This window comes from Protopterus annectens, chromosome 2.part0, assembly GCF_019279795.1.
Source record: "Protopterus annectens isolate FY-2018-M chromosome 2.part0, PAN1.0, whole genome shotgun sequence".
Taxonomy (NCBI): Eukaryota; Metazoa; Chordata; order Ceratodontiformes; family Protopteridae; genus Protopterus; species Protopterus annectens.
The window spans coordinates 1,755,055,281-1,755,070,727 of NC_056728.1; the positions used below are offsets into that span (position 1 = coordinate 1,755,055,281).

Here is a 15,447-nt window from a genome sequence, read left to right on the forward strand (position 1 = left end):
CCTCATTTTTAGATTATATCCTTTTTTTAAGACACAACCTGTCACTGAATAAGTGTTTCCTTAAAGTGCCTCGTTCCAAGGATGACCCAGGAAAAGTAAGTTTTAAATAAGTAACGTTTAGGAATGCTTGCATCATTATTGTAGTATTTGCTATATTGGTCATAAAGGTGCATGCCGAGTTTTTGGAATACAGGAGGTATTTTTTGGTAATAGCATGAAACATGAGCACAGATATACCAGATAAAGCCCTTGCCTTTTAAGTGTTTATAGTGGGACATTTTCTGCTAAACTGTGAGAATTTGTAAGACGAGTCGACATCTGTTATGGGAAAGACCCATATTCTGTTGCAAGTGTTGAGACTCTGTTTTGTCTCTTACGTTAATGGATCTTATTTACAGAATCAGTTTTTGTCATTTACAGGGAATAAACTTTTTGGCTGTATTGGAACATTTTTTACTTTTTTTTTTTTTTTTTTTCAGGACAAAGCGGTTAGATTCAGTGCTCCCCATACTTCCCATCATTTTAAAGCTCTAATTTGAGTGCCTTAAGTCATAGATATCTTTATCTGTTTTCATTGTATATAAGCAGACCTTGACACAGCATTTGAAATGCAATTTCTTGTTATAAAACCTTTAGTTAATTTTAACTATTAGAACTCTTCAATGTTTAAGTTGACATAGCTGTTCATGGCCATAACTGACTAAGTTTAACAGGAGTGATTGTGAGTGACTTTTAGAACTTCTTTATGATCTGGTGAAATGTCATTGCCAAGGCTACCTTCAATTGCTGCCTTTCTTTAATCCATAGATCTCAGCACAGCATCTGCATTCTTCCTAAATTTTACCTGAGAATAAGCCAGACTACTGTTATGTCAGACAATTTTGTTTAATCATTTATTAACCAGGTAAATGGGCTTTGATATTTTCTTTCCATGACCTCTGGCCCAGAAGGGCTGATTCTCTTTGCAGGGGCGGGCTTCCATAACAGTTGGTCAACCAGCATTTCTTAAAGTGAAAGTAAGTTGGTGTACCTGGGTAAGTCACATGGATATGGCAGAACACATCAACAATTTATTTAGTTCAGGATCGACAAGCCTTTAGAATTTCAGGACCACTTTGCCATTCTACTTCTGACTAAGCAGATGTCTTGCATATGTCATTCTGGTATTTATGCAAGTCATTGTATTTGGGGTCACTTATTTTTCTCTTATTACCCTGCCGCCTTCCCCCTGGAGCGGTCTACTACTGTTTCCATCTGTTGCCTTTTCTTTGTCCTCCTTTTCTGTTATAAATAACTTTGGTAATACAACCAAGTTATATATTCATAAGTATTTCAAGGCTACTATGTGTCATAATTCTTGCCTTGCCAGTGCCAGTACCCTCCCTCAGGTAGCACTTCTTTCTCCTGGAGGTCCATACATTTCAGTCCTGGAATAAATTTGTGGATACCCATCTTGTTTAAAGAAAAAGTGAGTTATGCTGCTTTATGTACAGGAGAAGCTTGTTCCAGAGGTTTGAGAGGCACTGGGTTATAAACCTGCCCTTCCATTGTGCAGAGTATGTTATCTGTTAGTGAAGGTCTAATTCCGTGGTTGTAATACTGGTGTAGATATTGGACTTGGGGAGATATAGGAAGTATAGGGCAGTCTGTTCTCTTATAGTGCATTAAGAGAGATGGAGAGCTCCTGAAAATTCTACAAATCACTGTATGTTAGAGCTTCCAGCCTGTCTTGGTAGTTCATGGACTTTAGGCCTGTGATCTTTCAGGTAAAGAACCTTTGGGGTTTTTCCAATTGTTTGAGATGTTTAGTGAATACATCCCAAAAAAAGTGCTATACTGCGTAATTGACCTAATCAATATGTAGTATAAGGGAGTGGTCATCTCTTTTAAACCTTGATGATATTCCTTTGGCAGTTACTTGAGCTAAAAGGATTGACCACCATCATTTCATGATAGTCAGAAGAGAGGAAGGAAGCAATCAGTGCCAGTACCTAGGACCGCAACTACTTTTTTGTTTTGTAGAGGGCTGTTTTCTGGACTGTATGATGACAGAGGCTTTCTGTATCAAAACTGATAATACCCTTTAGTATTTAGTTTGAGCCCATTTTTAGTATATTGAGTTTACTAGGGTGAACCCACTCTGGAGGGTATGGGTGTAATAGTGATTTGTAATAAGAACCCCCCTCCTCACCCACCACCCCATTTACAGTCACTTGAAAACTTTGTTAGCAAGAGGTCCTGGCTCTCTGCTCTGAGATCTGAGAAGTAAATGCCAAAAAGGAGCGGTACCAGCCTGTGCCCTGAGGGACACTACTGGTCATTTTAATACTTTGTGATGAGGCATCTGCAACTTGGACTTTGTGTTTTGTCTTTCAGCCAGTTTAGTATCCATTTTCCCATATATGGATCAATTTTTAAATCATTTAGCTTTTGTATTATGCCAACATGTCATCTTTTCCAACCTTTCCTGTAGTGTTGGATACCTGCACATCTGCTGGTGATGTGTGTGTTGATTTTTGGATTTTCTGCTGTTGCTCTCTAAAGTTATACTATCCACAGGTAGAATATCATATTTTTGTGCAGACTTCACATCACTCATGCAATCTCACTCCAGTGTTTTACTTGAAAGATGTGTTGAGAGCTCCTAGAATTGGTAGGTTGTGTGGGTTGTTAGCTGATGTAGTATTGCTCTAATCTGTTGCATCTCTAGTCCGATTCAAGTTCCTCTTTTAACTGTTATACTCATCTACATTAGTGTTTAATCACTCTGATTTAAAGAACTGCATAACTATCTTGTACATTTTATGAATGTCCGATTACTAGCTTAAACAGTGTTATGAGAGATTTAAGGCATTGCTCTTAACTTTACTACATGCTGTGTAATCTTTTTTATGCACATTTACCTCATTGCACTTTATTCGTGTCTCTTCCCACTTCCTTAAGTCTACCTTCTTCTCTTCTCAGTTTCTTGTTTTTTTCAGTATCCTTCTCCTGCTCCTCATTCCCACCCTTGTACTATTTTTCTGTTTCACCCTGCTCCTGCCCCTTATCTCTGTTTCTCTTAATACATTAGTTGATGATGTTAGACTATACAAGAGCGCACTCATCCTACCAGTTCCCCCCCTCTTCATAGGTCTGAAGCCATCTTTTTTTCCTGCAAGCTCGCTGACTGTGACTGAAACTGTGCAAACATGATCTACTCTGGCACAGAATCTACCCACTTATTTTATTTATTGTGCAGTTTACTTGTTTTGTCTAAAGCTAACTATTTTAACCAGTAATCAAATGCTGCCCAACACCAGGACGTTTTGACTTCTCCAACCCCTCACCCCATTTGTCTATCCCTAGTCTAGCTTATTTCTCCCAAAGAGCTGTTTTTCACACTTTTCCATTGCAGTTTGTTGAATGGAAACGATCCCATTTAGTTTAACAATGGCTTCTACCGATCCCACTGCTTTGTATATGCAAAAACTCTGATACCATTTACTACTAGCATTCTTCTTTACACAATTAACTGCACACTGACACCAAACGACATATTGTACTTCATTTCCACTTACTGATTTGTTTTTGTAGACTGCCGAGAAGGGGTTCCGGGTCCAGCCCGCTCCACTCGGGGTCACTCCTCTCCCCTCCCCTATCCCCATACCCACCCACTGCCAGTTCAGTTATATTTATTCTCACACCATCTCCTCCCTTCATTAAAATTCATCCAGTCACACTCTTCACATCATTGCAATTCATCCAAAGTACTAAAAGTGGGAGACAGTGTGTTTCTGGAGAATGATGTCTCTTACATTAGACAGAAGAGGCGCAAATGTATTCCACTTGTCGGGGAATGTTGAGATGCAGGTGTGAGATTCAAACTGATGTACCCTGCTATCTTCAAGGTATTCTTTTGTGGCGAGACGGAATCATTTTTTGATTGAGTGCATGCTAAAGAGGAAATACAAAAGTTATTCCAACAAAATGTAAGCTGTGAAACAGGACATTCTGCTGCTTGCTACTTCTAGTAATAAAGACCACAGAGACTACCTGTGAAACTTTATCAAATTTTTCATAGGAAAAATGTTGCAGAGAAGGAAGGGCACATGAGAATAGATGGAGAATCACCAGTAAGTTAGAAATGAATCGGAGACAGGATTTTGGATATCAAAGGTAATAAAACTAATAACAATATGGGATTACAATGGAATAATTATATTTGTGAAATATGAGAAGAAAATCTGGCAATATTGGACCTTTTTCGAATTTGTTGGACTTGTGGGAAACTCTAAAGCATATATCCTCCTACTTCATGTTGTCAATGTTCAGAAAAGTGCTTTCTTTGTGTAGGGAAGAGGAGGGCAAACATTAACTGGAAGTAAAGATTTTTTTCTCAAATAGTGCCATTCTTGTGGCATGTGGTTTTCTTTACATGCTATAAAGTTTTTTCAGTTATAAGTGTAATGAGGATATGGGTATTGTAAACAAGTGCTGCTCTTCTTTTTTTTTTTCCCTTCTCTCTCTCCTTGTTCATCTTTAAGAAATGTAGGCACTGTAATGTGAAATAAATGGTTAAAAACAAGGGTAAAAGAAAAATTTATGTGCTTTTTCTCATTCTTGCATGGAGGAATGACTGGATTAAAGACCTTAGATTGATTTATTAACAAGTTTTGAGAGACGGCAAGTAAATGAAAAAGAACATTGAATATTATGAGACTTTTTTTCTAGCAAATACCTGCATGCTTAGTAACCATTTTGCAGCTGGTCTTGCTGTTTCCATGGAAACAATCTGCTAGAGAAACTAGCTACACTCTCTGGTAGAGAGTGATTGGCTGGGGAAAAAACCAAGAGAGAAATTGGCTTGGAGATAATGTTCTCTGAAAGCATTCAGGGGCTTTCCCAAGATAGTTGATGTTTTCTGAAAACATTCAGGGTGTTGTTTCCCATCTGGAAGAGCTATAAAGATAAGACAAAACCAATTAGCACTTAGAGAAGCACAGGCTGCACCATGTGTCTAAGCATGGATAACCTTTCTTTTAAGCTAAGAAGTTTGTGTGTGGCTGTCAATTTGTGACTTTTGTTCCTATTAGGTAAGTAAAACTTCAGTAGTTGAAGGTGTACATAGTTTTGTGTGTTTAGTATTAAGTTAATAGGTTTTGGGGGGGGGTATTGGGGATGTGTTTTTTTTTTTTTTTTTTTTTTGCTTGAGGACTTTCAATAAAACATATTGTAAGGTGTGACCTAGGTACAAATGGATATGGCAAGAAACAACTGTATAAAAGTTCAACCTGCCAAACAGTGTATTCATGTAATAACAAGTGGGAATATTTTTTTAATACAGTGATGCTTTCATTATGTTAATGACCTCACAGATAAATACAGAGAGTAGTGAACTGTATTAAAAATGTAGAGTGCAAATAGCCGTTACAAGTGACACACTTGGAAAGAACTGAGCATGTGAATTTGATAAAGAAGGGTTCTCAGGAAGGCTATTCAGTGCAATACCTGGGGCAAAGAAAAAGAGGAATACTTTAATTGCAAGAGGAGCTCCAATAGTGATATAATATAAAAAAGATAATGGCAGACTTATGCTAATGGGCTACTGGCAAGGGAGGAGGATTACACTGGCATATATTTACAGGGTCTGTATTATATATTCAAACTTTAAAAACTTTGAATCCCATATGTTCGACAATATATGATTGAAGTTTAAAAGTTCAAATATATAATAAAACAAAAAAAACTTACCTTAATGGTGCATGCAGGGGGGAAAGCCCCTGCACCCCCTACACCCTCTCTACTTAAATATACCAACTCCGAGATTGCACTTCAGTGCAGAAAAGGGAAATTCTCCCATTCTGCACCGAATGGCGCTGTTGCATTTAACCTTCGAACGCTTGAAATGTTGATCATATGGTTTCGATCATATGACATTCGACATTTCAAGCATTCGGAGTTCTAATAGGAACCCTTATTTACATTCCACCTAAAAGTGCTATAATGGAGCTTAAGATGATTATGGGAGAAGTCAGTTTTCAGCAAGGAATATTGATTGGTGGGGAATGGAATTTGATTTGCAGCAGTGAATATGTCTGAGGTGCCCAGAAGGGAAAATATAACAAAGGAGGGTAGATTTTTGAAGAAATTTATGAAAATATTTGGCATGGAAAATATGAATTCGGTAATAGGAGTTCGGATTGAATTTACATATTCCCCAGGATATAAAAACATGTTTAGGCTAGACAGAATTTACATTTCATAGAAACATGTGCATTTAATTGAAGGTCTTGATACTTACTAATAACTATTTCAGATAATGCGCCAGTAATAGCTAAAATAGAAGTACCAGAAAATTAAATAAAAATGAGAGATTGGCACTTTCCCTTATTTTTGTTGAAAAGAGAGGAATTTAAGGAATGGGTAGTGGAGATTATTCAGGAGCTGTTAGGATAGAAATTTCTTCTGAAAATATAGCTTGGGAGTGGGTTAAAATTAATGTGGAGTTTAAAAAATAGGGTGGAAATAAAAAGGTGCAATGATTAAGTAAGAATTATTTAGACAGATTGACAAAGTATTGCAGAATAGGGGGGAATCTCACAGAACAAGAGGATGATCAACTGCAGAATGCTAGGCAGAAAAGGGATTATCTTGATAATATGGGCAAGTTTAGTAAGATTGCTATTAAGCAACTGTTTTTTGATGACACTGGAGCAAAAATACTTTCAGCATGACGACTCAGGAACAGACATTAGAAAGGGCTGTTGCCAAACTCAGGAAGCCTGTAACAAGGAAGATAATATCCTGTAGAGGTATTAAAATATTTCGGAAATTCTGAATGCGTCTCTGTAAAGCAGAGAAATATGAAAATCAAGAAGAGATGCAAGTGGAAATGTTTATGGAAGAATTAAATATGCCAGTGTTAGAGGTAGAATGAGGCTCAATTACTAATGGTTAGGATAGGAAGAGACGAGATAAAAATTGTAATATATAACCAATCTACAGAAAAGTCCTGGGAGTAGATGGTATTTGTGTGGAAGTTTGGAAGCTAAGAGATAAAAAAACAAACTGATTAATATCTGACAGGTTTTGTTTAACAGTAGCTTAAGAGGAGGAGTACCACCGTCCTGAAAGAAAGCAGTAGTAGCTGTAATACCTAAAGAGGGTAAAGATCCATCAGATCTAGCTTCATACAGGCCTATTTGAATCCTAAACCATGATTATAAAGTGCTTGTCCATAATGGCTAAAAGAATGGCAAACGTAATGCCAAAATTGATAGGTATGGATCAGTGTGATTTTGTGGAGGGAAGGCAAACATTTGACAACATTAACAGAACATTGATGATACACAGGAAGTAGAATGTAAGAAAATACCATTGTTGATGCAGAGAAAGCATCTGACAGAGTAAACTGGGAATTTGAGCAGAGCAATGGAAGTATTTGCATTTCCTGAAAAATTTAATTGATTAGGAGGATATCTGAGGGATTGGAGATGAAAATTAAAGTGGGTGGGATCCTGTCTGATTATTTCTGCTTGAGCAGAGGAACCAGGCAGGGATGTCCTCTTTCTCCTTTTAGCATTATATTTAGAAACATTGGCAAAGGAAATTCAAGGATATAATTGGTATGGTGAAGAAAAGCTGGCTTTATTTACAGGTGATACTTTATACCTGACAAAACCAGAAAGACATTGCAGTGTCGTGGAACAGTTTGAGACAGTTTCAGATCTTTTCTGGGTACAAAATTAATGGTGCTAAAACAAAGACAATAGTGGTAAATTTGTGTACCCACACACGAACTGGTTTAGGCATACCCATATTTATGGGGACATGATAAAATGAAATATTTAGGAGTATGACTTAAAAATGATTCTAGTGCGGCAGATAAGGATATGGGAGAAGAGACTAAAAAGATGATACAAAACCTGAGAAAATGAAATCTTTGTTATATGGATAGTAAGATACAAGCAGTTAATGTTTTTAGTCCATTTAGTCTTATACACAGGTCAGGCTTATTTTTGTCAGGCTTATTTTTATCAACCAGAAAAGTTGTGGATAGCAATTAATAAGGAACTGAAGGACTTTATCTGGAAGGGGAAGAGTGAGTCAAGTGGGATAAGATGATTCTCCCAGTAGAACAGGGCAGATTGGGATTACCCAATTTGAAGAGGTATTTCAGAGTTGCACAGTTAAGACTCTCATACATAGCACAAGCAGAAAACTGTAATTCAAAGTGTTAAAGGGAGGATGATGAAACAGAGGGGAAGCTCAAGAATTGGAGAGACTGGGATTTTGGATGCAGGCCTTTAAGGAGAATGTCAGTTATACAGAATATTATATCCATGAAGTAGCTGAAAGTATTCTAAGAACTAAACCAACATTGGAATGGAAAAGGCGATTCCACTGATTGGGATGACTGCAGTTAGGGATACAGATAGTAGGCAAGAGGTAGCTGGAATTTACTGGATAAAACTGGCAAAGAAACCAAGTATTGGGAGTAAATAACTATAGAGGGGAAGATGGTAGAATGGGAAAACAAGAATTTATTTGGACTGCATGTTGGAGATTGCCTTCCCTATAAGGAATTGATGGAGTGTAGGCAAAGAGAAATATGCGGCTCTAATTGAAAGACCAGCACCGGTAGAGTTTTAATAGAATCTAGAACAGAAGCTTCCATTTTAAAAAAGCAATAATTAGTAGAGCATATAAAATATTGCATGATAACTTTAGGAATCAATCGGAGGACATTAGAATGGGGAAGATTTATGTAATTCACAAAGAAACAATGGGAAGATATATGCATGTGTCCGATATGCAACAAAGTCTAGATGATTTAGGATTTTTGCCTGGAAATGTTTACAGAGATATTTTTATACCCAGAGAATTTTTCCTCTGGCAGACTGCAAATGTTGGAAGTGTGAAGGGGAAGAAAGAGGCAACTGAGAACATATTTTCTTGGAGTCCGATGAGTTAGTGCACTTTAAGGATTCCCTGTGCTGCAGAATGCACTCTGATATGCTAGGTGTGCAGATTGGTCTGACGAGTGAGATTTTTCTGAGTTATAATAGAGAATCGGAATTGCCTAGACATGGTAAAGCCTTGCTGTGTCCAGTAATGGGGGCTGCCAAAAAAAAGCAATTGCTAGAAAATGGAAATCAAAATCTAAACCAACTCTACTGGAAGTAGTGAATGTAATAACCGAGATAAAACTATTGGAATTTAGATCTTTAAAAAAATGGTAGGAGCAAACTACATAGGAAAAAATGGGAATTGTGGGAACAAAAACATTCAAGGGAAGAATAACGTTTAAAAGGTGGCAGGACTTAAATGAGCTATGCAATGTTTGAGAAAGATTGGGAAGATTATAAGTGATGTATAATGTTTGCAACTGTGAGTGCATCATATACTGAGCCCTGTGGGCATAGTTAACTTGTTGGCTGACAAGTTCAGTGAAAACTTCACTCCCCTGTCCCCACCACACTTACCCCATGACATCCCTACTACCTGTCCCCTACCTTGTATCTCTAAAGAGCAGGTCGTAAATGCCCCCTCTAAGGCCAAAAACACAATCTATGTGACCTGATAAAATCCCAGGCTGCATCCTACATGGGCTCCAACAAGAATTAACACCACCATTGGGTGCTTTTTTCAATCATAGTCCAAGAACCGGCTTCATCCCAGCTGAATGGAAAACTGCCACCGTTGTTCCCTTGTACAAAGGTGATGCTTCCACTGATCCTGGAAAGTATAGACCTATTAGTCTGACTACCCTTAACAGCAAGGTCTTGGAGTGAATCATCATGAACCTTAAAGATGTAGGTAATCTCCAAACACCTGACCCTACTTAGTTTGGATTTGTCAAGGGAGTTTATGCCTGTTAAACCTGGTGGACTTCTTTGAGATAGTCACCAAGGTCCTGGACGAGGTGAAATCTGTGCGTACAGCCTCGTACAGCCTACCTAGACTTAGCCAACTTTTGACATTATCCTCCACTCAAATGACATTGACAAACTCACCTAGCTAGGTATCAACCCATATATTGTTAGATGGGTCACTAACTGGCTCACTGATGGAATACATATGGTCAAAATAGAGGAATCCACTTCCAACAGCAGACTTGTAACCAGTGGTGTTCCACATGGATTAGTCCTGGGACCTCTACTGTTTGGAATCTATTTCTCCGAAATACAAGTAAAAACTAGGTCTTTGGCTGACCAAGTTTGTTGATGACTGCAAACTGGGAGTGGTCATAGAATCTCCAAATGATGTCCACATCCTACAAGAGGGTCTTGCACAAACCAAATGATTGGTGCCAAAGTCATGGCTTTAAACTAAACGTAATGCAAAAAATGTGTTGTCATCCCTTTGGGTAAGAGTGATGTTCCTGCTAACTACCACATCAATAGCAACACCCGAAGTATGCACTCAGTGGTGACCTGGGCACACAGGTTGATGGCAATCTAACCTTTACTCACCATGTCTCACCAGTGGTAAGAAAGACATTCTATATTGCTCATCTCATAAGAAATGGCATTGCCTCCAGAAAAAGTTATAACCTCCCTGTACTCTTCCCTCATCATGTCAGTAGTAGAGTACAAAGCCACTTTTTGTATGTACCTTTCCAAGCACCTGCAGCAATTGGAGAAACCGCAAAGGTTCCTCACAAGGAAATTTCAAGGTCTTCATATTCTTTCATACAGCCTACTCAGAGGCAATATCTGACCCTGCTTTATTGGAAATGCTGCATATCTTCATGTCAAATGGTACACTGGTTACTCGCTGTAAAGACCTTAACCTGGTATGTGCCATTTATAAAACCTGCAGGAGGTACAGATTTTCCCCCAGAGGTTACCACACATTTGGAACAGACTCCCACTTCATGTCAAACAGAGCACCTCATTGGCCCTCTTCAAATGCATTCTGGACGATTGGATGGCTAACCATAAATTTGCCCTGGAGGTTCCACTTGTGTCCCTTTTGGACACTTGCATTAAGTGCCAATCGTGGAAATAATGGTAGAACTTGGCTAGGCTTATTAGGCCCTAGGGCCATTAGACTAGTAACTTCCTATGATTCTAAGAGGTGCAGGCTATCCTTAGTGAAGCAAGCTGCTGCACTGTTACGTATCTCATTCCATGCTGACGCATATTGGATGCCCCTGGAATGACACCAGCTATGTAAACAATTATTGAAAACAATTATCTATGTCAGCATTGGATTACTATTGCAGTAGTCTAAGCTGTTCAGGTTGCATCTGCCAATAATATGAGCAACAGTCCATCTTGTTAGTTAAATGTCTCCTTCCACTCACTCTAATAGCCGGGAACTGTAATCCATATAAAAGCAGTTAGAGCACTAAAACTTCAGATATGTCTTGCTACAAAAGTGCTGTCTTCCTGTGGGATTCATGAAACTGATGATTAGCAAACAAGACTTCAGGGCTGGGCAAATAAGGCCCCTTCTGGGGAAAACCTTCTACAGTTTTACTTTTTCTGAACAAAACTAATGATTATCATTATATTGATTGTCACTGCAGTAGTCTTGGCTAAATGGGTTATATACTTCCAAGATAGTTGGACAACTTCCAAAGCTTTAGGGCATCTTCCAAATGCCTAAACCATTAGCTCCAGTTGAGCTGAGAGAAAGGACAGGTTTGGGCTCGCCCTCCAGAGCTTTCCTGCACTTGGCGAGTGCTCCTCAGCAGCCTTTCAAGGCTCGACTGCTTGTTGTGCTGTTCCTTTGGGGGTGGGGGGGGAGAACTTCCACAATAAAAAGTTATAGTTTTATTGTACTTTCCTGCTTAGGAAAGTTATTTTTAAGCTTGGAGTTAGCATTTTCACGGACTGTTGTAAGACTTAACTGCACTTTTAAACAGCACTCATTTTTTCTGTCAGTTTAAAAGTTGTTTAAAGTAGTTTAAAGTAACTGAAAAACATTTTCTGTAGAAAATTGTATTTGTTTGACTTTGTGGGCTGGCAAAGTGTTTTTAAGTATTTTTACAGTGCTTTTCTGTGAGGAAAAGTGACTTTTAAAGAATTAAGTAACATTGTATTTCTGTAATGTGACTTATGTGGAGCTTTTCTCCCCGGGCCTCCACTGAAAATGGGCTCGCGTAGGCCCAGTGGACTTTCCCGGTAAACAAATGCAATAAATAAATACATTTCCACCTTTACCATGGAAAAATCTACTGATCCCATGGGGGTTCTTCCAGCCACAAAAATAGCAAGTTAGGGAAACGGCTTTTGCCACTACAGCAGGCTAGCAGTTTTTCTCATTCACAGATGGGGGGAGTCTGCTGTGGCCAAAGCTGGGTCCTCAAACCACCAGTCTTTCTCCCTGGATCTCTCTGGTGCAGCACTTGCAGCCGTTATGGACTGAATGTTATCCACATCCTTGGCGGCTGTTGAGATCCCCTCATTGGGCAAGGGAGAGAAACTCTTGTTCCTGGGAGTGGGAACAGGGAAAATTTCCTTGTTTTTGACAGAATTTTGTGCCGATCCCGGGGAAGCTGATGCTACTGTTAACACTGTTGGCCCCATTTTTCCTGTCAAAAAGAAACAAAGCAATTGTTTATATATTCCTCCTCAAACTTCCTTAGGAGTAGTTTACTGGGTCTGTCTTAAGATTTAATTCAGGCTGTCGATCCATCTGGTAAAAGAAAGAGGGGATGTCTGTTTTCCTGAAGTGGTATAAGATTCTGAATCTGGACAGAAAGATGAAGCAACAGATAAAGGGTTTTTCTCCTCTGGTTTCTGATTCAGACTGAGGAGAGTTAGTATATATGTCTCTGTGGATTCACTTTATAATCTCGAAATACTGAAACTAAATTTCAGTATATTGAGACTATAAAGTTGAATCAGCAGAATACCAAAGCCCCAAAACTGCAAAAGAAAAATCGCAAAGATGTTCTTCATCTCACATTGCTGCAGTCCTTACATATGGGTAGTCCGCTGTCCTCTGTCGGCCCGAATACCAAAGTATTAGGCTGACGTCGGTCAAGGCGCTTAAAACTGACATCAGGACGTCAGGGTACAAAAGCGCATGACCGATGTCATTTCCTCAGTCTTTTTTGCCGCATGGTCCGATGCAGAAGCAGCGTTGCAAGTGCCGTTCGGCGTTCTGAAATTTTTCGAATTCGGAGTTTCAGACCGAATCCAAGTTGGCTAAGTACCCCGTTGGGGAATATTTAGTTTTTTTCTTGCCTCAGTATTTTACCGGATGTCAGAAAAAGTGAGTAACTGTATTTCTTGTGGGAAACAGATACCGCATAGGGATTATCATTCTTTGTGTATTCCTTGTTTGGGGCCTGAGCACGACGTTGTTGGGTGTCGCTCTTGTGCTAGGTTCAATAAGCACTATTAGCGAAGGTTAGATTGTGCTAGGCTGGTCTTTGGGAAGCGGTGCAATTATAATATGCCGTCGGATTCTCCGGCCGCTTCTCTTGAAGAAGCGCAAAGACAAAGCAGCTAAACCCAGGCAGGATGAGTCGTCCGTTCCGGACGCCGGTTCTTTAGAGGCTTCAGTGGAACCGGTGGTTCCGACGGAGACTTCTCTGGAGTCTCAGGGGGAGACTTTGATTTTGCAGGAGGTGGTCTCTCAGGAGGCAGGTCAGGCTGAAGGGGCTTCTCAAGTTACTGTATTCCCTCCCTTCCTAGGGTGGTTAGGCCTTCTCCTTCTGTTTCCAAGGCTTCTCCCAGAGGCAGGCCAGTTTTAGCTTCTGTTGGTGTCACTCCTAGTTCAGCAGGGTCTGTGCCTAAGAAGCACATGCTTAAAATGGCAGAAGATTTGATTACTCTGATTAGAGGTTCTTTGCCCCTCCTGATAAGAGGCCTAGGGTGGAGCCAGAGTTGGGAAGTTTTGAGCAGGCTTCGGATGTTTCAGAGTCTTCAGCTGAAGACTTGCAGGAGTACTCTCCTTATTCTGATTCTGATGCAGATGATTCCACTCCTTCTGCTTCTCCTCCAGAGGATTTTTCTTTTCAGAGACACTTCATTCTATGAGGGAACATTTTAAGTGGGAAGGTCAGGACTTCTCTGATTCTAGGAAAAGGCTTAGGGAGTTTTGCTGTTACCCCAGCATAGGCCCTTGGCTATACCCCTGTTCTGGATGTTGTGGAAGATGTGTTTGCAGAGGCTTCACTTAATCCTGATTCTCTGCCTCCTGCTCCTGTTAAACCGGATAGGTATTACAGGGTGCCTGAGGCTCATAAATATCTTTATAAGAGTCCTAGGGCGACCCAGAAACTATTAGTCAGGGACCTAAGGGTGTCAAGGCCTCTGTTGTAAAAAATCCGGTTCCTCTAGATAAAGAAGCCAGAGCTTTGGATAGATGGGGAAGGAAGGTCTATACATCTTCTACCTTAGCTATGAGGGCTTTGAATTGCCAGTTTCATATGTTGAAATATCAAAACTTTCTTCTTTCTCAATTGAAGTCTAAGGTGGATGCTCTGGCGGAAGGCATTGATTGTAAAGAATTACAAGATTTGGTGCATGTCTCTGAACAGGTGGGTAAACATTCATTACAGTGTGGTTTTGATGCTGTGCAGGCCTCGTCTAGGGTGGCTGCCACTGGCTCAGTTCTTCGCAGACACGCCTGGCTGAAGGATCAGAATTTATCTGACCATGTTAAAACAAGGATTTTGGATGCTCCTTTGCAGTCTGATGTGTTGTTTGGTTCACCTGTGGAGTCAGTCTTGAAGTAAATGGAAGACAAGGCTAAGTCTATGCAGGCTGTTAAAGATTTTTTGCAAGTTCAGCCTCCGAAGTTTAGTAGGAATTGGCCTGCTAAGGGGTGGACATATCCTTCTTATGACTCTCAGTCTAGGGGTAGATCTAGACGAGGTAGGGGCAGAGCTCAGAGTTCTTTCAGGCCTAGAACAGGGAGTTCACCTGCACGATCTTCGGGTGAGGGCAGGGGCCAGTCCTTTCGTAAACAGGCCCAATGACCTACTTTTTCAGCTGCCAGATCCTTCTTGCCTGGCAGCACCTTTGGGAGGAAGGTTAGCTCTCTTCAAGGAAAATTGGATGTTGATTACCCAAGACAAATGGGTATTGGATATCATACACCGGGGTTACAAGTTTTATTTCCATACCTTGCCTCCTTTCAAAGGCATGCCGGACGTTCCTCCTCAGCAAAGACTAGAGGCTCGCAAGCAAATTTCTCTGCTACTTCAAATAGGGGCCATACAATCGGTCCCTCTGCCAGAAGTGGGCCTAGGATTTTATTCTCGCCTGTTTCTAGTACCAAAGAAAGGAGACACGTGGAGACCAATTTTGGATTTATCTATCCTCAACACATATCTGGACATTCCCAAGTTCAAAATGTTGACGTTGCAGCAGCTTTTACCTCTGCTGGGCAAAGATCACTGGATGGTGACTCTGGATCTCAAGGAGGCTTACCTTCATGTTCCTATCAGGCCCAGTTGCAGGAAGTATCTGCGTTTTCGGGCTGGGACTTCACATTATC

At 40.0% G+C, this 15,447-nt stretch overlaps 1 protein-coding gene across 1 annotated transcript in view; it reads left to right on the plus strand.

The window, feature by feature from the left end:
- Positions 1-15,447, plus strand: part of FOXJ3 (forkhead box J3) — a gene marked incomplete in the record, with an annotated part of 1,121,635 nt that overhangs the window by 284,756 nt on the left and 821,432 nt on the right. Inside the window, 1 exon segment of the mRNA XM_044061784.1 lies at positions 32-95. Coding sequence (XP_043917719.1) covers positions 32-95 — 64 coding nt within the window.